The sequence below is a fragment of the Globicephala melas genome, chromosome 14 (genome assembly GCF_963455315.2).
Source record: "Globicephala melas chromosome 14, mGloMel1.2, whole genome shotgun sequence".
Taxonomy (NCBI): Eukaryota; Metazoa; Chordata; class Mammalia; order Artiodactyla; family Delphinidae; genus Globicephala; species Globicephala melas.
Window position 1 is genome coordinate 35,288,513 of NC_083327.1, and position 24,910 is coordinate 35,313,422.

Below are 24,910 nucleotides of genomic sequence, written 5' to 3' on the forward strand. Positions count from 1 at the left end.
TGGCACGTAAAAACATTTATATCACCTTTTGGACAGACAACCTATATTTATACCCAAAAGACTGTTTAAAGAAATATAATTTTTCATGAACCCAAAAGCTAATTTTATACTATGAAAAGCTCTCCAGATAAATTACCTTTAAAAAAATAACATGAAAACAATTATTACACATTTGTCCAAAATCTGAGTTATCTGAAAATATAATGCCATAAAAAAGCATTAACAATAGCAATTATAGTCATGTACATTTATTAGCAATAGCTATTATAGTCATGTACATTTTGCTTACTTCACAAAATTGTAATTTGACATGGTTACACTGCCTTGGAAATCTTTCTTCCAAGGATTCCATTCATAAATGTGCTTGTAAAGAAGCAGCAGCTGAAGCAATATAAAATACATTAAGAAAATACCTCAATGTTTCTTTCTTGAAGTAACCCAAGGAATTGTTAATAAACCCAATAAATGAAAGTAAACTTATTTTTTAAAAAAATACACGGACACACACAAAACACAAACGATAATAAAACGTAATTAAAAACCGGATGTCTTCCTTCTGAATAAGACATATTTTTTAAAAATCGTGATGGCTGCATTTAGGACCTATAATCCAATTTAAAAAAGTAGATTTAATTATATTTAAACATTAAATACCTTTACCCTTAGAATAAAACACTACTGAAATTAAAATTTTACTTGTAAGAAAAACAGAAAGCTCACCAAATGAGACTTGCTGCTGATTAGACAGAGATGAAAGGAAAAAGGTCTTAGTTTACAAAGTGTCAATCACTGGTATAAACCAAATTTACATCCTGTTTATGAGGTTTCCAATTAATGAATGTATGCTTTGTCAAATTCATCTCTTTTACATCTATCTTCCTAACAACATCATATACTTCTCTGACCTTGAACACCTGGCTTCTTGGAGTTTTATTCCCATTGTAGCCCATATCGATTCCATTACTGGGAGATGATGGACCAATTCGAAAGACATGACAAAATATCCTCACAATCCTTAAAAGGCTCTTCATTTGAGCATCATAATTACTAGATATGCTGAAAATAAAAATTAAAATATGAACAGATTAGATGGAATAAAACAAATTACATCTTAAAATACTGATTTTAAAACATTTTCATTACATTTACCATCTGTTTCATAATTTAACGAGTAAAATTTCTTTCCTGCCATGATATGGGATGGAATGTTTTGTTTACCAGGAAGTTAGCAAATGTACATTATTTGGATTGCATGTGAATGATTTATTTACTTTTAAGTAACTAGAATATAACCAATGATCAAAGCATAAAATATGAAGAAAATCACCAGTATAGAACAGTATATTTATAAATTAAACTAATTCTTTAGAACTCTGAGAACATTTCACTGAGAACCAATAGTAGGAATGTTGATTATGATCTTAGGCCAACCCACAACTGAATTGTAGAGGCTGAACTCTACTATTCTATCCATAACCCCATTTTCCCTAACTCATCCCAGAATAGTAACCAATTGTTCACATACAGAACATGTACAAATTGAATAATCTTAAAGTTACTATCTGTATCAGGGTGGTTCTCCATATTTTGGGTTGTCTTATGACTGTATATAAATAAGGGAAATACATCCTACTATGAAAAAGACTGATCCAATTAATACTAAACCGTATTAAATATAATATAAACTTTCTTTGACTAATCAAAAAGCCCTTCAAAATCCCAGTGCCTGGGGATTGTTCATCATCATCATGAATATCAATCATTACTCTTCCACAGAGAAACTGTAGGAGTTAGGGTAAATGTGTATTGAATCTAATGATAGATCTTAAAAAAAAACTTGTTGTTGTTTTTCAGGGGTGGTTTTATTTTGAAACCTCCAACATCAGTTATCTTGTATTACAATGGTTACACAAAAGCAGAGTAAAGAGTTGCAATGACATTTGGGCAGAATGATATGACTGCCTTTGCATAAGTTTAATCATCAAAGCTTACTCTATCTTCCTCAGTTCATTAAAATCTTCCTCTATGGTATTTTTAGGTATCCTCTAACACGAAAAACAATAATGATTAGTTATGTGGAAATAGCAAATGCCTATTGTAAGTATTCAGATTTGATAAGTGAAAAATCAGAGAGTATTTTCTATTCTGGTGACAACTGAACCAAAATTTCCTGACATTTTTACTTCAACATTCATGTTGTTTTCTCATTCTAAAAATTATTAAATTGTTAAAAACAATACATAAAAACTAGCTATCAGTTACAAGTGTTAGTAAAATACAATAGCTATTGCTATCCATACTGTATTTGACTGGGATAGCTACAACACATTAGCAAAACTTTTTCTTTGTTTTACTAACTTTGAATCAAATGTGTATAGAATCATTAGTTTAACTCACACTGATTTTTACATATTTGCCTTTACAAAGTTGTTTTTAATTCTATATCATAAGATTGTTGAGACTGACAAAAGAGAAATGCAGTATGGTTGAAACTATTTCCTTCTTTTATTGTGTTGCAGCTATTGGAAAAGTTAACTCCAATGACTCTCAAATTCTTCTATGAGAAAGATGTGAATTTAATTTTCCTCTGTGAAACTACCATATATATAAATATTTGTTTTAAGTACCTGATTTAGGGAACTTCATGAGTTACCTTAAGGTAAGAAGTATTCTCTTATACAATGGAGTCTGAACATCATCAATTATTAATATAGTCTAATAACAGTCTAATATAAGATTATTAGACTATATTAATATTACTTTACCCAGTTTAAACTTCTTCCAATTAAGTCACTGATCTAAAAAATGTCATTTTTCACTTTCCAACCAGTGAAATATCTCTTTCATATTATACGAAAAGATCATAAAATCCAAACTTCATCACAAACTGCTCCAGCTCATCACAAAATGATAATTTCTTCCCAAGCCACCAGGTCTCAAAATAAAAGTTTAAAAATTAGTTTCCTAATTCAAAGCCCTGTCAATGTACTTACCTTTGTTAATATAAGATTATACTTTCATTCAGTATCTTACTTAGCAAATAGCTGTGAATTCTCTTTTCATTTGCACATTGGTAACTATCTTTACCTTCAATCATAAATATATAGAAAGCAAGATGACTCACTTATTTAGTGAAACACAACACTATGTGCAAAAGGGCCCTCAGTAAATATTTATTATCTTCAGCAAATATTCCTAGAATCACTTAGACAAAAAGGCTAACCATTTTTCCGCAAGTATGCTAAATAACACCTCAATTGCCGCTAATTAATATGTATTTGAATTATTTTCTTAACTAAAATATCTATTAAAATAAGTGGCCAAAATTACATCACATTGTGGGTTAAGAAACATAAAATGATTGACAAATGAACAAAAGGAAGACAACCTGCAAAAGTACCATTAAACTAAATTGGCAGGGGGGAATGATTTGTATTTGAGGTCCTCTTAACAATCTACTTCGGTAGCTGTGAGATAACAGAAAAATATATATGTTTTCTGCCCCCAGCCCTTTTCCTGGCACAGAGCTCCTAAAAACCCTGTAATTTCTGAAGTGATAAGTGCACTAGGAGCACCTTCTGTTCTCATATTGGGTCTCTGACCCTGGTTCCTGACACAGAGCTCCTAAATCCCTTGGAATTTCCTGGGTGATAGCAGTAGCTTTTATTCTAATGAGGCAACTCTTAGTGGGCTTTTGGATGGGGGCTGGTCACCAGAAAGACCAAGCAATGATTAGAGACTTGGAATTTTCAGCCTTATCCCCCATTATCCAGAGAAGGGCTAGAAATGGAGTTAATGATCAACACACCCATGTGATGAAACCTCCATATAAAAAACAAAAATATGGGGGGTTCAGGGAGCTTCCAAGTTGACACATCCACAAACAGGGAGAGTGACATTCCCCAACTCTATGGGGACAGAAGCTCCTGTACTATGGACCCTCTCAGACCTCATCCTATGTATCTATTCATCTGGTTGTTCATCAATATCCTTTATCATATTCTTTAAAAAACTGGTAAACAAAAGTAAGTGTTTCCCTGAATTCTGTGACCTGCTCTAGGAAATAACTGAATCCAAAGGGGAGGAGGTCATGAAAACCTCTGACCTGTAGTCAGGTAACAAAAGTTGTGGGTAATCTGGGGATCCACTAATTCCAAGTGGCATCTGTGGTGGGGGACAGTCTCCTAGAACTGAGCCCTTAACCTGTGGGATCTAATGCCATCTCTAGGCAGAATTGAGGTAACTGTAGGACACCCGGCTGGTGTTAAAGGATTGCTTGGTGTGGGGAATAAAAACTCCCACCTCTGGTTTCCAAAGTGTTGTGGGTGTGGTAGTAGTGTGAGAGTAAATGAGTGTGGATGTGGTAGTAGTGTGAGAGTAAAGGAGAAACGCAGCAGGAAGACTAGGTTTTGCCAAGATGGTACCAATACAGTAAATTCTAACACAATACTAATAACCAATACTGGTTACCAATCCCAACAAAGAGATGTTTACAGACCAAATTGGCCATAATAACATACTCTATAAGACATATGAAAGGTATCATTGTAAATGGTGAGGCAATAAGTCTAGCAAGGTAATTTTAAAACTTGTTCTGGCATGGATCCCTCTTTCCTACCCTGTTTCTCCTGTACCACTAATATCGCTGTCATTTTTAAGAGCTAAATTGGAGCCCAGGATCTGCTCTTTATCAATTAGTAAGGATGTAAATCCTGGTTCTTCTAGCCTAGCAAATCACTGAACTTCAATTTTCTTATATATAAAATGGAGATAATATCTAAATCATAAAGTCACTGTGAGGTTTAAAGGAAATAATGTATCTGAATGTTCTTTAGCTTATTAGAACCTGCTTAAGTACGTATTAAAGGTGAACTTAAAATAAAAACAGAGAAACATAAATGCTTTCTGATTATTAGGAAGAGCAGAAAATAGGGCAGAGATTTAAGTAGAAAAAACAAGTTTTCTAATGTAGGAAAACAGGTTAAGGTATTATGAGGAATTTAAAAAAGAACCATCATTATCACCAGCATCATCATCATCTCTACTACATGCCAGACATAATGGTTGGCACTAGGCTTACAGAACCTTATCATTTCATTCTTACAACAATTCATTAAGATATTTACTATCATTTTCCAAGAAGGAAATAAAATCCTGACTAGACTGTAAATTAAGTGTAGGGTGAGATCTTGTCTGTTTTACTCACTGTTATCTAGCAGATGGCCTAGTGGATAGCAGGCACTCAAAAATATGTATTGGATAGATGGATGGATGATGAAAGGAAACTCCGAAAAGTTACTTGCTGGGGTCACACAGTAAATGGTGATGTCTGGATTAAATCTGAGTCTAGCTGACTCCAGAGCCCATGCTTTTTACTCAGTATGTCTTAGAAAGTCCTCATCATATAAATGGATTAACAGAAATGGCTAATAAAAGGAGAGCATTATGTAAAGCTGGAATTCAATGAATCTTATAGACAAAGTTTAAAGTAGCCTCAAAAGTAGAAAGAGAATAATAGAAAAATTAGCAAATGGCATACTGAGTAGGACTGCTGAAGAAAGACTTAACAGCTAAAAAGACACAAGAAAGTAATCTTGGACCATGATGTGTAAGGGGCCTTCTAAGCAAACAGTACAGAGTGTGATTCTGGTCTGAAGTATATGAAAAGTACGAAGGAAGACAGGAATAAAGGGCTAACATAATGGACTTGACAGCTGATTTACAGAAGCAGCATACAGTTGGGAGGAACAAAGTCCAGTTCCACATACAGAGGTGAGAGAAGACCACGACCTATTCTAATACTGTCAATGTATTAAAAGTTGACATGAAAAGAAAACTATTGGGTTAGCCAAAAATTTCATCTGGGTTTTTCCAGCTTACGGAAAAATCCAAACGAACTTTTTGGCAAACCCAATCAAAGGAAGAAAGCATCCATAACAGAAGTAGGCCAAATTTAAGCTAAGAAATAACACATTAACCATTTTTAAATGGCTGTTTACTCCTAACTGGGGTGACTAACCACATACAAACAAGCGGAGGTACAGGAAAATATATAAAGGCACTAACTTCATGGACTTAGTGATGAGCCATTAAAAGCACAGATTTGCAAAAAAACAAAGAACTGAACTGAGCGGGACAGTTCAGGGAGAAAACTTTATAAAGAAGCATGAGGGTGTAATACTGCAAGGCTGAACAGTAGCCTATACCCAGTTTTGTAAATTACTGATCAAGATTCCTAAACTACGTTCTTGATTCTTTTTTATGAATATTTTACTTACATGACTAGTCTAAGCAATCATTTTCTAAAATTCTAGACACATAAGTCCAAATCCACTTAAGTAAGTCTCTATTTTTAGTCTCTTTAGACAGGCTAAAGTCTCCTCAGGAATAGCTGATTGCCCTGATCCTTTAAAACAAAACAAACAGTGATAACTCAACAAATGTTTAGAACATCTTAACACTGACAAAAGACATCAACAAAATAATCAACAAAATACACTATTCCCAGAAAAGCCTAAAAAGTGACGAAGCTGACAGATATTGCTGCCTACCGATTTGCTTATATTGTGAAACACTTACCTCAGCAACTTATGACCATTTGTCGTGGCAACTTCAGCAAGGCTTGTTAGAATCTTTAAATACTGGTTCTCACTTTGCTGAGATAAATGCTCCAGAACTTGCCGTAACTAATTTTTTTACAAATAAAAAAATGTGATTACATAATAATCCACTAAACTTTGTCAAGAAATTAAGTACCTATTAGTTTAGTAAGTATCCCAAAGCTCAATTAGCTGAAACCAAGTCCTTTACAGTTATTTGGTCTTGCATAAAATCAAAAGCTTATAGAGAGATAAGATGACATACAGTATTTGTTCAAAATCACCCAGTGAAAAAGTATAAACAGAGAGAACAGAAATCACCAAGTTTATTTATGGAAAATTAATTCCAAACTTCTAAAAATGTAAGAAAAAAACTCTGTAATTATTCAAAGAGTAGAACTATTAACAAATACAGAGCTCAGTAAACTAGTGATTACTAATTGTAACATGATATTCCTCCTTAGATTCTTTTCCTCTACCTATGGGAAATATTCTAATTATCTTAAGGAGAGATCAAAGGCACAGAGGACAGAAGACTCATAGCGCCAAATATTAGCATAAAGTTTATTAATTGTTATATAATTCATACTTAACCTATAATGCAGATAAGCCAATTCAAATTACTTAAATATTTATAATAATAAAATCAATAAACACATTTGTAAGATGCCATATACACCAAACATGAACAAAGCTTGTTCAGGGGCTTCCCTGGTGGTGCAGTGGTTAAGAATCCTCCTGCCAGGGGCACTGGTTCAAGCCCTGGTCCGTGAAGATCCCACATGCCACGGAGCAACTAAGCCCGTGTGCCGCAACTACTGAACCTGAGCTCTAGAGCCCGTGAGCCACAACTACTGAGCCTGCATGCCACAACTACTGAAGCCCACATGCCTAGAGCTTGTGGTCCACAACAAGAGAAGCCACCACAATGAGAAGCCTGTGCACCATACCAAAGAGTAGCCCCCGCTCGCCACAACTAGAGAAAGCCCACATGCAGCAACGAAGACCCAATGCAGCCAAAAATAAATAAATTAATTAAAAAAAAAAAAAAAGCTTGTTCATTTAATAGCTACCAGCACAATTACATTACCATGTTTTCTCGGAGATCTTCATTCTGTGTCATTTGAATAATTGTCTGGAAAAGCCTAGGGTGATACTGAATTAATACTTCACAAGTCTCTCCATATCCACCCTAAAAACAAGATTTAAAATTATCTAGGTTTAAAAACAAAACTCCTAAAGGAAAACATTTCTTCTATATATAAGTCTGACACCAAACATGTGGGATTTCCACACCAACCAATTCTCCAATTCTCTGTGGATACCGATTGGGTGTCCAAGTTAATTCAATTATCATGCTAACTGCCTAGAGTTAGGGCAGACCACACAGTAGGGTTCCGTCCCACAAGAGTGCCCCCCACTTCAAAAGCCAATCACAAGTCCAGGTCACCCATACTTCTGACTAACCAGCTGTACGTAAGGAACTCCCTCGACCTCCTCCTCAGGTTTGATAATTTGCTAGAACAGCTCACAGAACTCAGGGAAACACTTTATTTACCATTACCTGTTTATTATAAAGGCTACAACTCAGGAACAGGCAAATGGAAAAGATGCATAGGGTAAAGTGTGTGGGAAGGGGCACAGAGCTTCCATGCCCTCACTGGGCATGCCACCCTCCCAGCACTTTGATGTGTTCACCAACCCAGAAGCTCTCTGAGAACCACACTGTTTAGGGTTTTTATGAAAGTTCCATTACACAGGCCTGAATGACTAAACTCAGTCTCTAGCCCCTGACTCCTCCCCGGGGGTGGGGGAGGAAATTGCCTTCTAATTACATGGTTGGCTCACCTGTCAACCAGCCCTGTTCCTGAAGCTACCTAGGGCCTTGCAGCCACCGCTCATCTCATTAATATACAAAAAGACATGCTTATCACTCTGGAGATTCCAAGGGTCTTAGAAGCTCTTGTGTTAGGAACTGGGATAAAGACCAATATATATTTCTTATACTATCACAGTTCCTTTTAAAGATCATATTCTTAACAGAATAAAAATCTTTGCACCCATCCTCTCATTTGAGGAAAAAAAGTGATCTTGTCGGTTTCTCTTACAAAGTAAGGGACTAAGAATATATGTGAACAGCGTACCTGCACACATAAATCCAAAGGGCTTACTCCATTTTTATCCGGCAGATATTTGGCTCCTCGCAACAGAAGAATCTGTGCTGTGTCTCTCTGACCATGACTGTACAGAAACAAAGTTTAAACATATAATCTTTTTAATTTTAAGTCTTTCTCTATAAATTATGGACAGTTAGCATCAATCAACAGAGGATTAATAATCTTAAAAAATTGAGAGGAAGATCTGAACTACAACCTCAACCGTTAGAAAAACTTCCCAACGTTAAGTCATACTTTTTACAATGTAGATAAGAAACTGGCCTACTGAATCTTAGAATTGAACTTGGGACACATTACCTACAATAAATCATAATATTTTGGGATAAGTTGCTGGTACTCAGGCTTATGCTTTATTTTTTTCTTCCAATCTTTTCCTTCTCAACTCTAGCCTGACCACCTCCCTACACATACATTCAAGTCTCCAGACTTCTTAGTCCAAAAGAACCTCAATACTCAAAACAAAAGTACATTTTATGACACTTTAATATGTGGTAAAAAAATAAAAACAAAGGAAGGAGAAAAGACAAATATCAAAATGAGTAAATGGGGGGGATTCATTAGCCAAAAATACTAACTGCCAACCTTCATTTTATCCACCCACTCAGTTTGGCTTCTGCTGACAGCTATTCAATCTGACATGGAATGAACAACTCTCATCCACATGCCCCATTCTCTCTAATTGTTCTTTCAAGTAGGTTTAACAACCACTCTTTAAGCTAGGAGGAAGCTGCTTTCGGGGTAATAATAACTAGACTCTACATTTCGTTATTAAATGAGCTAATCTGATCCTAGACAGACAATAAATAATAAATTTATAATGCAGGAACATTAAAGTTTAAAGCTAATTTTACAAAATGCCCAAGGAAGTCATACAGTTTGGAAGAGTATCTCATCAAAGAATTTTATTTTGTAAATTGATACAGCCACTATGGAGAACAGTATGGAGGTTCCTTAAAAAACTAAAAATAGAACTACCACAGCAATCCCACTACTGGGCATATACCTAGAGAAAACCATAATTCAAAACGACACATGCACCCCAATGTTCATTGCAGCACTATTTACAATAGCCAGGACATGGAAGCAACCTAAATGTCCATCAACAGAAGAATGGATAAAGAAGATGTGGTATGTATATACAATGGAATATTACTCAGCCATAAAAAGGAATGAAATTGGGTCATTTGCAGAGACGTGGATGGACCTAGAGACTGACATACAGAATGAAGTAAGTCAGAAAGAAAAACAAATATCGTATATTAACGCATATATGTGGAATCTAGAGAAATGGTGTAGATGATCTTATTTGCAAAGCAGAAATAGAGACACAGACATAGAGAACAAACGTATGGACACCAAGGGGGGGAAGCAGGGATGTGGGATGAATTGGGAGATTGGGATTGACATAATACACTATTGATACTGTGTATAAAATAGATAACTAATGAGAACCTACTGTATAGCTCAGGGAACTCTACTCAATGCTCTGTGGTGACCTACATGGGAAGGAAATCCAAAAAAGAGGGGATATATGTACACGTATAGCTGATTCATTTTGCTATACAGTAGAAACTAACACAACGTTGTAAAGCAAATATATTCCAGTAAAAATTAATTTAAGAAAAAGAATTTTATTTTGTAGATGAAAAAAATTACTATTCAAGCACAAGTGAAACTAGAACTCAGATCTCTGGTCTTCTAGACCAATACTCTTCCCACAGTACCATTACTTAAAAAGGTATGTTATTTCACAAAGACTACACAGATTCCTCAGAAACTTAAAACAAACAAATAAAAACAACCTATTCTTTCTTTTCCACAAAATGACGCTGCATAAAGTATAATTGGACTTAATTTAAAAAAACAGGATCATACTAGGAAGCTGGTGGCAGGCATTAGGTATATCACTCTCTTGATACTTTACTGTAATACTGATTACCTTCCTTAATACAAATATCGACAGACGAAAACTAACTTAAGAACAATATCTAATTTACTCCAGAAAAAGCAGAAAATCAAGAAAGCAAGTACATCAGCAATCCCTCCAAAAGCAACAGTAACTAATTTTACTAGTCTACATTAAGAAAATTCTTCATCAATCATCATTTGTCATTTGTCAGCTGGGCATGCTGGCCAACACATTATATATTACAGCTAATAGGAATTACTTTATAATTAACACTGTTCTATTCTGTATAATACCTAAGTGAAAAGAAACTAACTTGAGCTTAAGTTATTTAAGGAGTCAGTGATTTCTTTCCGAGGACCCAAGGTTCTGAGAAACCCAGATTTGCAAAGCTATTCTGCTCAACTTTAATGACATTTCTTTTACAGTTATTATCTGTGTTAGATGTGTTTAATCTTTCCAACTAAACTATAAACTTCTTGACAATACCCTTGTTCTATAACACCAAGCATGGCTTATAACATGTACTCAATATACCTGTTGAGTTGAGGGCTTTAATTTTAGATACCATTCATCTGACAAGTAAGCATTAAATAAGGTACTAAGCTACACAAAAATAACAAAAAGACCCGAATCGTTATTTAGGATTAATTTTGTACCACATATAGCAACAAGAATAATTAATATCAAGAAAAAAATACCACTATGACATCTTTAGAAAGCTGGAGTAATTTCTAAAACTACATTAAAATCTCATCTGTGAACAGGTGGCATTTCATTTCAAAAGTAAATTAAAAGAAATGATTGCTAATAATATATAAAATCTGCATAACTTCATTAGGGGCTCAAGTGCCCCATGTGTAATATTGCAAAAGATAAAGATTATCCTGTTACAGACTGCTCAAAGTGTCGCATGAAAGACTTTTCAGTTCAAATAACTGCAAAAATTTGCTCAATGAATAAGTATTCTTTACAATTGAACTTATTTTTTTTATATTGATTGAGATAATACTCCCTTCAAGGAAATGCCAGTGTATTTTCTGGAAACTAAGAAGTTGGCAAAGATTTAACTAATAAGAAACGTGTAGTGCTTCTAAAGCACTTAGAACTGATTTCTCAAGCACTTTCAAGTCTCGTAACTTCAGGCTTTGCAGTGATACAATTTGAAAATTTGGCTAACAGTGCATATGTACTATATATATAACAACATTTTTTGGAGCTGCTTATGAAACAAAGAGGCCATATTTTCTAATGGTCCTTTTCTATTCTAAAAGTTTGCAATTTTGAATCTATGGACTGTTTCACGTGGCTACTTTGTGAGTTTCCTAATTGAAAGGAGTTGCTTAGCAGTAGCTGCAAACTATGTTCAGAATCTTACCTGTTTCTCACTTTATTACAGACCTCCAAAATTCCATAAAAATCTCACTAATTTACTGTATCTTTATAACCCCAGCTAAACCTTGCTTTCCTTTACAGAATAAAAGTTTTCTGCAGATACAGAAAATATTTGAAAATCATTATACATCCAAACCTTTATTTGAGGAACCCAGTTAAGGGAATGGGAAGTATTATGACGAATATAAAACCAATCTAATCATTTAAGGACCTGAAGCATTTGCAGATACCACATAAAAGTCCTGAAAACAAAGGCACCTGAATGGGCGGGGGGGGGGGGGGGTCAATATATGTGTGCCTATAGTCCACATGAAAGAAAGCTAGTGAATTAGAATGTCTTGTACAAAATACCTAGAGAGGAAAAGTGGCTGGGAAATAGTTCCTGTCATAATTTTAGGTCAAAATCAATCTGAAATGACTCACTCACAGAAGCATTACTTTATTAAATAGTGCTCAGAATTAGAACAGAATACAAAGGAAAAAAGAAAAGGCCTGCCTGTATGATGGGATAAGAGTCAAATTTCTTAGAAAACCATGCATTGCAATGAAATTGAAAGAGGACAATACAACTTTGCGCTCACTGGGTGTGGAAAAGTGTACTAGAGCTTAGTGAGCACCTACCAACTACTAAGTATAAAATCCTCTGCAGGATGCTTTATATAAGCCACCTCATTTAATTATCACTGTAGTCCCACGAGGCAGATATCAGCATTTCCACTTTACAAAGAAACAAAGCTTCAGAGGTCAAGAAACTTGACTAAAGTTGCATAGCTTTGGGGATGGGATTTGAACCCTGCCTCCTATATATTTCAATACAGTTTCGATTTAAAGAAACAGTTTTAGCAGTTAATCACTGAATTAGACATATGACATATCTAGTAACATCCCTCAACAATAAAAATTTACATTAAGTTCAGCTTTATATCTTAGAGCCCTGTAACTTGTCTGCAGGATCAACTTGTTCTATTTCTCACATTCCTTTCCCTTTCATTTATCAGAGACAATACGTTGGGAATAATTTATAATTTTTAATGTATACCTCTATCTAGATATCATGAATATAATTAGAAGTCTGCCTATAAAATGAACCATGTTCCATATTTATCATCCTGCAACAATGAAGAATTTATATTCTAGTTTCAATTTTAATCATATTTGCTTAGCCATCTCCGTTCAAAGAGAGCTAATGTTTGCTAGATAAAAACTTAATGATGGCTATACAGTACTAGCAGAAAGTACTTCTAAAAAATTCTTTTACCATAACCCTATGCTCAGACTAACTATACAAATATCACAGTTATGTGAACACTAATATATACCTATATTTTACCAGTATACATGGCATTATTTTATATATTTTTATATATTTTTCAAAAACGTAACTATAGTGATTCACTCATTCAAAAACATTTACTAAGCATCTAAGCACAAAGCACTATACTACACATGGAATATAAAGTGATGAATAAAACAAAATTCTTGCTTTCATTGGGCTTTCAGTCTAGCAGGGGAGACACACTATAAACAAGTACATAAACACTATAAAGTACAAAGTGCTACAAAAGAAATGATCATGATACTGTGATAGGAAATATGGGGAGAGGCCTACCTAGATTGATCAGGAATTCTTTCCTAAAAAGTAACAGTGAAGCACTGACATGGAGGCAGCCACATAAAAACCCTACGGAAGAAGGTTTCAGGCAAAATAAATAGAACACAGAAAAGCCTGCTGGAAAGAGTCTGATGTATTGGGGGAACTCAAAGAGAACCAACGTGGCCGAAGCACAGTGAGCTAAGCAGGGTCAGACCATGCAGGTCACATGGAAGAAGGCAGAGTTTGGATTTCATTGGAAATGCAACAAAGAGGCACTGAAAAGTTTAAAAACAAGGTTTAAGCACAAAGTGACAACAGCCGGTTCATTTTTTAGAAGGTCACTTTGGCTTCTGAGGAAAGAACAGAAGGGAGGGAAACAACAGAGGAATCTGGAAGACCAGTTAAGAGACTACTGCAGTATTCTAGACAAGAAGTAAAAAATTTAAGGTGGTTTAGTGAGGTGGAGAGCAGTAATGAGATTCAGAATGTATTCAGAAAGTGGAATTTACAGAACTTACTAATATATTCCAAGTTGAGGGTCAGAGAGAGAGACAGAAATAAAAAATAATGACCTAGTTTCTGGTTTACACAACTGAGAAGATAAGGGTTCCAATGACTGAGATGAGAAAAACTGGAGGAAAGGTTTGAAAAGGAAATCAGAAGCTATATTTTGGACATGCTAATATCTGAGATTCCATGAGACTTGCAAGTGATGATGTATATCAGGTAGATGGACATTCAAATCTGAAGCTTCAAAGAAACGTCTGATCTAACGATAACCCCTCAAGACAGGATATGATTTCAGGGAATCAAACAATGATATTATTCATAAATTCAGGACACTAAAAAAGTAATTTGTGTTCTAGCCAAGCAATCAAATTGTAAGTATAACATAAGAAAAAGCCTGGATTCAGGTAAGATCGAGAAGTCTAGAGGTCCAAAAGTCCTTGTATTGTAGTTCAAGGCTGTTCAATGATGATTTGAATCAGTCAGACCAAAGCAACATCAGAGACCCTAGAGAAAAGCTAAACGAGAAGAAAAGCAGATCTTTCATTTTAAACAAAGCTCCAGGGAATTCCCTGGCAGTCCAGTGGTTAGGACTCAGCACTTTTCAATGTCAGGGCCCAGGTTTGACCCCTGGTCGGGGAACTAAAATCCCACAAGCCACATGGTGAGGCCAAAAAAAATAATAAAAATTAAACATAAAACAAGGGCTTCCCTGGTGGCGCAGTGGTTGAGAGTCCGCCTGCCAATGCAGGGGACACGGGTTCATGCCCCGGTCCGGGAGGATCCCGTGTGCCGCAGAGCGGCGGGGCCCATGAACCATGGCCGCTGAGCCTGTGCGTCCGGAGCCTGTGCTCCGCAACGGGAGAGGCCACAACAGTGAGAGGCCCGCATATGGCAAAAAAAAAAAAAAAAAACATAAAACAAAGCTCCAGTAAAATGACATAAAACAGGAAAAAGGATAAGAAAAGAGGAGCTTTCTGGAGAGCTTTATATCTAAAATAGAGCCTAAATAAATACTACAATTCCTGTAATCTAAACCAAAAAGGAAAATCAAGTGTATTGTGAACTGCTCCTAATTGCAACTAAATTTACATAACATATTATGGGGGGGGCCGGGTATGTGTACAATTATTACACTGTTAGCTCCTTAAGGACTGGGGTTTATTTATTACTGTATCACTAATGCCTATAATAATGCATGGCACACAGTGAATGCTAACTAAATGCTTATTACATGAATGAATCAATGAACAAAACATATGCTTTAGGAAAATGAACCAGAAAAAAAGAAAATGAATCAGGAAAGAGTATTAAAAACAACTTAATGCATAACTCAATATCTAACAAGAATGATTCAAGAAACTTTTTAAAGTTACAGAGAAAGCAAAGACATGGCTCTGAACTAAGGCGTACTTTAATAGCTTATTCCATCGGAACTAACTTGATAAAGAAAACTATGAAAGTTACTGGATTATTGGTATGTCTTTTTTATTACTAAGTAATTCTAAAATCTAAGTAATCAAGTAAATCAAAAGCTCCCACTTACAATATATAAAAACACTGGCAATATAAAACACTTTTCATCATGCAGTTAAGTAACAGAACCATAATGCTATATACTTCATCTTAAAAGGGAGCATAGTATTTCTAGGAAAGGAGGAGTTTTAGAAAATACACACAAATGTTTGTGTTTGGAAATATAGCAGATTCAACATTCTTTAATGAGAGCATCTGGCAATATAAATTATCATACCTGCAAGCAAAGTACAATGGAGTGGCTCCTGATACATTCGGCCTGTTAATATCAGCACCACTGTCTAGCAAGCATTGCACTGTCTGGGGGAAAAAGAAACAAAAGTAAAGCCAGAGAAGTTGAACAAAGACACAGTTATCACAATTTTAGTCCATATAAGGAAAGTTCTCACCACAACCTGAAGCTTTAAAAAAGAAAGAATAGGAACATGCCAATTATGACGGCTGAACAAATTCCACTTTTTGGTAAGCTCTGAGCCTCAGACGCTACACAGTATATGTGGAATTATCAATGTAATGTAAATTGTGTTAACCTGGGAAGGTTCTAGAAAACCACTGACATGTGTAGTAGCTACCAAAGGACTTGAAATGTGGCTAGTACAACTGAGAAACAGAATTTTAAATTTTATTTTATTATAATTAAGTTTAAATAGCCACATGTGGCAGCACTGGACAGTGCTGCTCTAGATTTCTGAATTTCATTACAAACCAGAGTTTTTTGCCTCTAAAACCAAAAAGTTGGTACCAGAGCTCTTTCTCAAAATTCAAAGAGGATAATTATTAAAGTACAAAATATTAAAAAGCTAAGAAGTCCTTTTGCTACTGACAGTCACCAATACTGACTTAGTTTCTCTGATTGTCCCCTAAGCTCTACTTCTGCAATCATTTGATGTGTACTAAGGGAAAATAAGTTAATATAAAATTTTAAAAATAAATATCTTATGATTTGGGCTTCCCTGGTGGCGCAGTGGTTGAGAGTCCGCCTGCCGATGCAGGGGACATGGGTTCATGCCCCGGTCCGGGAAGATCCCACATGCCGCGAAGCGCCCGGGCCCGTGAGCCATGGCCGCTGAGGCTGTGCATCCGGAGCCTGTGCTCTGCAACGGGAGAGGCCACAACAGTGAGAGGCCCGCGTACCACAAAAAAAAAAAAAAAAAAATCTGATGATTAGGAATACGGCAAGGCTTGCCTGAAAAACCTTAAAAAAGAGAATCTTTTCTGGTTTTAATTCCTATGATCTTCATTTTAGTTTCTCCTGCAAAAAGGAAGACAAGATGTAAAAACTTAAATGTTTTTGGAATTAGACTGTTTAATAATTACTTCTGGATTGAACACACATGTTCATCTTTATTGCTGCTCTAAAACCTAGTACATTGTCAGCAAAATATTAAGACTACAAACTTGAAGGAAGAACAGCAAAGAATACAACACATACTAGATAAGTCAGAAGTTTTAGGAAAATGGCAAGCAAGTGAAAGAAGAGTAACTGACTTAGCAGATCAAAGAAAGCTGAAGTCTAAGTGTCTGCAAATGCAGATTCCAACAAGAAACCACCAAATTCTCACTACCGAACACACACACGCAACACAGGAATTGGAAGTAACAGGTATCTTGGAAGACAGGGATAGTTATATAGAGCTAAGACAGGAGAAGTAGTTGAAAACCTAACAGCTGGGCCCTCCCCCAGGACCCTTCCTCCCCATCCCATACAGTTAGCCACTATCCCTCCCTATCTGTCTTGGAAGTAGGGAGGTTTATTATCTGGACAAAGTGAACAGTGAGGCTCTGGACTGGCAGACAAGAAATACAGGGAAGAGCAGGGATGAGCAGCCATGCTGAAAACAACTAATTAAGTGAAAACCTCCAGCCCCCACGCTCCACTAGGCTCCCAGAAATCCAGTAGCCAGGCTTAAAAGCTTAAGCAGGAGGAGACTGAAGGTTTCCTCTCTGGAAAGTGGCACCAGAGAAGAGTCTGACTGATACTGGCATTACAGACACCAGTGAAACAGCCCAGTTGGCCACAAGGGGACATTCAGCAATGCTGGGAGACTTTTTTGATTTTCATTACTGGAGAAGGGAGGGTCCAGTTGGCAGCTAGTGGGTAGAGGCCAGGGTACGTCTAAACATCTGACAATCTACATACAGGCCCCACAACAAAGAATGTTCAGGCCCCAAATATCAATAGGGCCAAGATTAAAAAACCTTGACGTACAGTGAGACCAGTCAACAAACCCAGCTCATGTACACAATGCTTTCAGCCCCATTTCAGTGCCTCACCACTATACATGAATGGACAGACAATGTTTAAGACACAACTGAAGCAGGCCTCTAACCTGAAAAACAAACAGAAAAAGGAAGTAAGAAAAATAAAGACAATAAAGGGAACCAAAAAACAGCAACAAAAATTAGAAAAGTAACTGATACCCTCAGAGAGAAAAGAAAAAATACTATCCATGGGACAAAAACAAGATGCTGGGGGAAAAATATTCAGAGAATAAGATATCAAAAATATGATGGAAGAAATAAAAATTCAATAGAAGTTAGAAATACAATGTTGAAAAACTCTACAAGAAACAAAAAGACGAAGAAAACAGGAAAAATGAGAAAACTAGTAGATCAATCCAGGGAGTCATTGTAGAGATTGAGAATAAAGAAAATGAAGGAGGTGGGAGACCAAAACGAAGTAATCAAGAAATAATACCAAAAAATTTCCCAGAACTGAAGGACACAAGTTGCCAGATTGAAAAGGCTCACCAGTGTCCAGGCTAATAAATTAAAAGACCTTCAACAAGGCACATCAAAGTGAAATTTCATAATACTGGGGATATAAGATTCCAGAGATAAACAGAATTCAGATTGACATTAAACTTTTAAACAGCAACACTGAAATTTAAAAGGTGAAATGCCCTCAAAATTGTAAGGTGAATGACTTCCAATGTAGAATTCTATAGCCAGCCACACTATCATTCAAATACATGCTTTTAAATAAGAAATAGGCTTAGCTATGTAAGATTTCCAAAAAAATTACCTCCAACGCACCTTTTCTCAAGAAGCTACTGGAGGATATCCTCCTCCAAACAAGGGAATACATCAAAATAGAAGATGTGAAATCTAGAATACTGAAGATCAAACACAGGAGATATCAAAAAATTCCCAGGTTTAGAGAAAAACAATGGAGTGACATTATCTAATGAATTTGTCTTTGAAGAAAACAGTACTGAAAAAGATTCTGTGGGAGCATATAGGAAGAACTACTGACTCACCAAAAAAAAAAAAACCTGAGCTAAGCTAATAGTCACCCTAGTAGAAAATTTTATTATAGTTCACTACTTGACTCAGCAGTAAACAATATTTACCTAACTGTATATGCAACTAATATTGTCTCATTAAAATTTATGATATAATTAATTTTAGAAATGGGGCGACAGGGCATGGGAAGAGGATTTAAATGAGTTAAACCCTCACTCACCATAACAAGAAAAGATTCAGTGATATCTAAAAGTCATAAATTGAGAAAGAGCAGTAGAAGCATATTATGTGGAAATAGATACCAGAAGAAAAGCTAAAAGAGCTGAAAATTGCCGCCTAGTGATTGTGAATTGACAAAGAAGGGTGATTTAAAGGACTATAGTTTTTTATTACAAAGATTTTGATAAAAATATTTTAAGATATAGTATTCATGTATTATTACTATTTGAATTTACTTCTATCTCAGGAGGAATTTGAAAATCTATGTAATAGAAACATTGTTACATAAAACTTTATTATCAGCTATATAATTCTTAAACTGTGGACAAGCGGTCAAGTACTGCTCTCAAAAATATAAGAAAATAAGCATTTAGGTTATTATAAGGCAAGGCCCACTTGAGCCTTTTGATCATGGCTTTGCCCTTTTTGATATCTGACCTAGAAGTTGTGTGTATGTGGTCCCAAATCAAAAGTGAGATGGAGAGCAGCAATAATTTTCACTGACTGTTACAGAAATTATATAGACAATAAGCCATCTCTCCAAAAGGCTCAGGAGAGATAAAAGCAATTATATCAAAAATACATATTAATATTCAATTAAAACCCAGCAATCCAGAGAGAAGCTGAAATAAAGTAATTATTAACAAAACATACTATGCATTCATAAAAATTATATAATTGTTAAAAGTATATAATGATATAATAGTATGAATAACCTTAGCATGTGCCTGGATACTGTGCTAATAAGCATTTATCATTTCATTTACTGCATCCTGATGGAAGTTGATATCCTTCTCTGCACTTTCACAAGTAGGAAACTGAATCTCAAAGAGGTCAAGTAATGCGCACCCCAACACACAAATAAACAGGGGAGCGGGGATTAAAACCTAAGCCCAGGGTCATAACCACTAAGCAATTTACCAAAAAACAGAAATTCTAAATTCAGAATACTAAATAGTATTCTGGCTAATTTGGTATATCTTCATAAGCTACATTAATCACAGATGATCTACTAATTCCCTACTAAATAACTATTTGAGAGTCAAGCTCAAGAGCCTAGACAGTTATTTCCGTTCAGTTTTTAAATAATGCCATTTCTAAATTCATATACTTTTTACAGTATTTCTGTATTTTTATTTATACTGTAGAGCTAACAGTAAAACAAATTGGCCATTAAACTAACACTAGACTAACATATTCCTCTACAAAGTGGTAAGACAAACTTCAGGCAAATCATAGCAAGACAGCATGATTTGTTTTAGCAAATTTCTCACCCCAAAACTCCTACACACAAATACTTCTGTGTCATATGTTTCTATCATACCCTTGTACACAGGAAATATCCTATGAATACATTAAAAATTCTGTTCTTAACAGAGAAAAACTTGATTAATAAAGTGGAAAAGCTCATTCCAGCATTTTCTTTTACGTTCATAAATCTGCTTTTCTGTTTTAACAAAATTATCTCAATTAAGATCCTCAAAATATACAACTATTAAAAGAAACACATATTTTAAAAAAGCTTTCAATAGCTCACTTGTAGATAAAATGTTGCCTGAAGTCAAAGAGGGAGAAAAACCCATTTCCCTCAGAGTAAGAAGAAAAAAAATACATAAAGGGATTTGAATGTAAAGAGTAAAAAAAATTGCCTTGCAGCACTGACATGAGTGAAAAGTCATCAATCTTTGTGATTTAAAAAAAATGTATGCAGATTTCTTTTTGTAAAATCTCTGAAACAGGAGGAGTAAGGATAACACAGAATTCAATTATTGATTAAATAGCATAATAAAAGAAGCAAGAAAGTCACATAACTTAAGAGTTTCGTTTTTTTTTTTAATTTCCAATCTATGTAAATGAAGGGCAAAATAACTTTGAAACTGGGAGAATTCAGGTGGAGGAAACTATTAAATTAAAAACGTAAAAGCCCTTGAAGAAACAATACTGCTTGAAGATTTTAAATTATACAGAAGCATAAGGCAAAACAAAATCAAAGAGAATAAATTCTGGATTCAACCACTACAATCCCTAAGGAGTCTCAAAAGCAGAAATTTTCAGCAATAAACAAACCAGATACAATCTTCTATAAGAATCAGCACTATCAACATACGCTTCACTTAAAGGTACAAAAGAAAAAAATTACAAACATTTACAAACGGAAAGAAAATGGCAGAAAAAACTGCTTGGAATGATACTGCATTTGACTAGCCCATTCCATTTTTCAACAAAAATTTCAATGTTGGTATGTGCTAGTAGTATGTGCTAGATGTTAGAGTCACAGCAATGAACAAAATGGACAAACATCTGCCTTCATGAAGCTTACATTCTAGTGGAAAAGGAAAACAAAGGGACGTGAGAAATAAAGTATGTAGTATGCTAGATGGTGACTAGTGCTATCCAGAAAAACTGATAGGATTCTCTATGACAGATTTGGATTCAATTTGTTTTAGCAAATTTCTCACCCCTAAACCCCTACACACAAGTACTTCGGTGAAAACTGCATTGTGTCTGTTTAACAGACTATAAGCCATGAAGTCCAAAATAAATCACTGTAATTTACAACGGTCATAAGTTCCCCTGTTTTCAAACTTTTATGGCTTCTCATTTACTTGCAAAAATTAAGCTCAGCAGCTTACAATTTAGTAAATGTAAACATGTAAAAGTATACTAACAAATATCTGTGACTGAGAGCTGATTACCTGTATCTTTCAAGTTAATATAACATAATTTTAAGAAGTACACTGAACTAAAATCATTTTATGTGTGTAATATTGATCACCAAAATATGTTTTTAAAATAATTCAGACCTTCAAATTCCCTGTCCAACCCTCTCCCCCTTAAAAAACAAAAACACATTATTATCCTATTCCTAGATAATCTACAAGGGGAGTCTTCCCCCTTACAGAGTAAGGAAGAGCTGGGAAGGAATACTGAAAGAAAAGCATGGAAAGGCGATTTTCACATAGGCTTCAAGAAATCCTCAAGAAACAACACACTTTCAACAGACGTCATGACCTTTCAAATGATAAAACAACATCCTGAGTGGAAAACTAATGTGCAAAGCTAATGTCTGGGACAATCTCAAAAGTCATTTAATTGAAGGCAGTGACTAACCAAGACCACCTGTACCCAATACACTGATAAGTTACAAAGCAAGAAATCCAAGGCAGCTCTACTTTATCAATGTCAACTCTCTGAACGACACTGACCAAAGTAGAAAGGAATATTCAATATTAAACCATAAGTAAAAACCAATATTAAACCATACAACATAAGTTGTATCCTCATTTACTAAAACAATGATAGTCAAACAACAAAAAAAGCATCTTTCATCTCTCATTAAAAGTAATTCTGGGGCTTCCCTGGTGGCGTAGTGGTTGAGAGTCCACCTGCCGATGCAGGGGACGTGGGTTCATGCCCCGGTACGGGAGGATCCCGCATGCCGCGGAGCGGCTGGGCCCGTGGGCCGTGGCCGCTGGGCCTGCGCTTCCGGAGCCTGTGCTCCACAATGGGAGAGGCCGCAGCAATGAGAGGCCCACGTATGGTAAAAGAAAAAAAAAAAAGTAATTCTGATGACAGAACAGCAATGCACAAACAACTTATGCACTAAGAAAAATGGCCAACTCACGAGTCAGTGACTGGTGTTTATAGGTCTTCTCTAGAAACCTGTCCACCTAAGCCTATCAAGACTTTGAACCCTTATGTAATACCTAGCAAAAAAATCAATATTACCCAGTTGTGTTAGGAAAAAAAATCACAGTAATAGAATTTCCTATTATTTGCTCACATTTCTCAGAAGTGATGAAAGGAGAATTCTAACATTAGAATAAATAAAATTACTCTGAACCTAAAAACATATCCTGAAATGTTAAGTACATCTACCTTCGTGCTTCAAGGCTGAATCCAGTTAATGTTTTTGCAAAAGCTTTCAATTAAGTTTGCATGGCTGCCCTGTAATTCTCTGGATGAAAAGCTTCCAAGCTGGCTAAAGATATCAAGAGAGCTGACTGAACGTAGATGAGCACTGTTCCTTAACAAGCCTACAATTTCAGTAAAAAAAAAAAAAAAATGCAGTCAGTTCTATCAAAGGTAATCTACTCTAAGCAGGGTTCAACTATCATTTCATATTGTTTGTGAACCATCATATTCAGTTATCTAAATTTAGCAATATAAAGTCTATTGTGATAAAAATAAAATTTCCTTAAGTGAACTGAAATTAGTCCAAGAACTAATCCTGCTGTGTACTTTAACTAATAGAAATTGAGATTGAACCGTTTGACAGTTCTCTAGAGTTTCTAAGTCCAAGTTATTCCAGGAAAACAGTAATCAACCATTTGTGGCAATTCAACACATCAATACATCTTAAAGACCTAATGACAAAGAAAAAAATTACCAAAAAGTAAGTTCAATTTATGGCCAAAAAAAAATGGAGTCAATTATACCTTTGTAGAATAATATTAGGTTTTATTACACTTTCTAAAAATGAGATTAAAAATCAAACAACACATTAGGCCTAGCTTACTGCATAAGAGCAAATGAATGAAGAGTCCAGGTAGTGCTCTTTGTACTGTTCTTACAGAATCACATCATCAATATTAATAATGGTAGTAACAGTACCAATACTATCATTACTCTTTTTGGTTTTTTTTAAGATGTTGGGGGTAGGAGTTTATTAATTTATTTTATTTTTTTTTATTTTTTGCTGTGCTGGGTCTTCGTTTCTGTGCGAGGGCTTTCTCTAGTTGTGGCAAGCGGGCGCCACTCTTCATCACGGTGCGCAGGCCTCTCACTATCGCGGCCTCTCTTGCTGCAGAGCACAGGCTCCAGACGCGCAGGCTCAGTAGTTGTGGCTCACGGGCCTAGTTGCTCCGCGGCATGTGGGATCCTCCCAGACCAGGGCTCGAACCCGTGTCCCCTGCATTAGCAGGCAGATTCTCAACCACTGCGCCACCAGGGAAGCCCCTATCATTACTCTTAAGTATCTTCCAAAATATTCACAACACTTTCCTTAATTGTGTAATCAGCAGATTATATCTTAAGAGGTAGATAAAGGCAGGGGAAGAAAAAGTTGTCAAAGACTATATAATAAGCCAGATGAATAACCAAATTCTCTAATTATTTTTTATTTTAAATCAATATCCAAAGACAAACCATAATTCTGGTATTGTATAGCTAGTAACAGCTGACCTAAGGAAATTTATAAAAAATTAAATTATTAAGGAGTTGATCATTTCTTTCATCTGATCATTTTAAAATAGGAATAGAAGTCGTTTAAAATCATAGTGCTATTATGCTACAAGAACAAAAATGGTCACGCTGCACTCTTCAACTGCCCAAATCACTTCCTTCCAACAAGATGATGAAAAGACCCTTATCTTGGTTTACCTCTAATTAAACAGATGCATGTATAGGAAATCATGGCAAAAATTACTTGATTTCTTAGTTATGACAAAATCAATCTTTCTTCCAAATCTTTTATCTGTAAAAAAGTCATGTAAATCTAAAAATTGTCATCAAAGCAAGAATACGGTATTCAATTATAAATTCTACAAAGCTTTAGAGCTCTTAGCCAGTTGTTCAAAATCTTTTCATGCATTCTTGAGATTTACCTTAAAATGAGATTAGAAAGTAAATTTCAGAGCATTTCTTTATCATATCATCTTTTTTTTTTTTGTATCATCCTCTTTAATTTGAAATGAGCTGATGTGCTTTTGAGAATATTTTTAAGGGAGTT

General features: G+C 35.4%; 1 protein-coding gene across 5 annotated transcripts in view; it reads right to left on the reverse strand.

The window, feature by feature from the left end:
• Positions 1-24,910, reverse strand: part of HACE1 (HECT domain and ankyrin repeat containing E3 ubiquitin protein ligase 1) — a 94,950-nt gene that overhangs the window by 47,100 nt on the left and 22,940 nt on the right. For 4 of the 5 annotated variants that reach the window (XM_060283436.1, XM_060283435.1, XM_060283434.1 and 1 more), the window contains exons 7-12: positions 16,668-16,808; positions 15,932-16,014; positions 8,744-8,840; positions 7,690-7,791; positions 6,580-6,686; positions 906-1,056 (exon numbers count right to left, since the gene is read on the reverse strand). In XM_060283436.1, coding sequence (XP_060139419.1) covers positions 906-1,056; positions 6,580-6,686; positions 7,690-7,791; positions 8,744-8,840; positions 15,932-16,014; positions 16,668-16,808 — 681 coding nt within the window. The remainder of the gene's footprint in view (positions 1-905; positions 1,057-6,579; positions 6,687-7,689; positions 7,792-8,743; positions 8,841-15,931; positions 16,015-16,667; positions 16,809-24,910) is intronic. The other variant, XM_030882949.2, reaches the window with a different exon arrangement.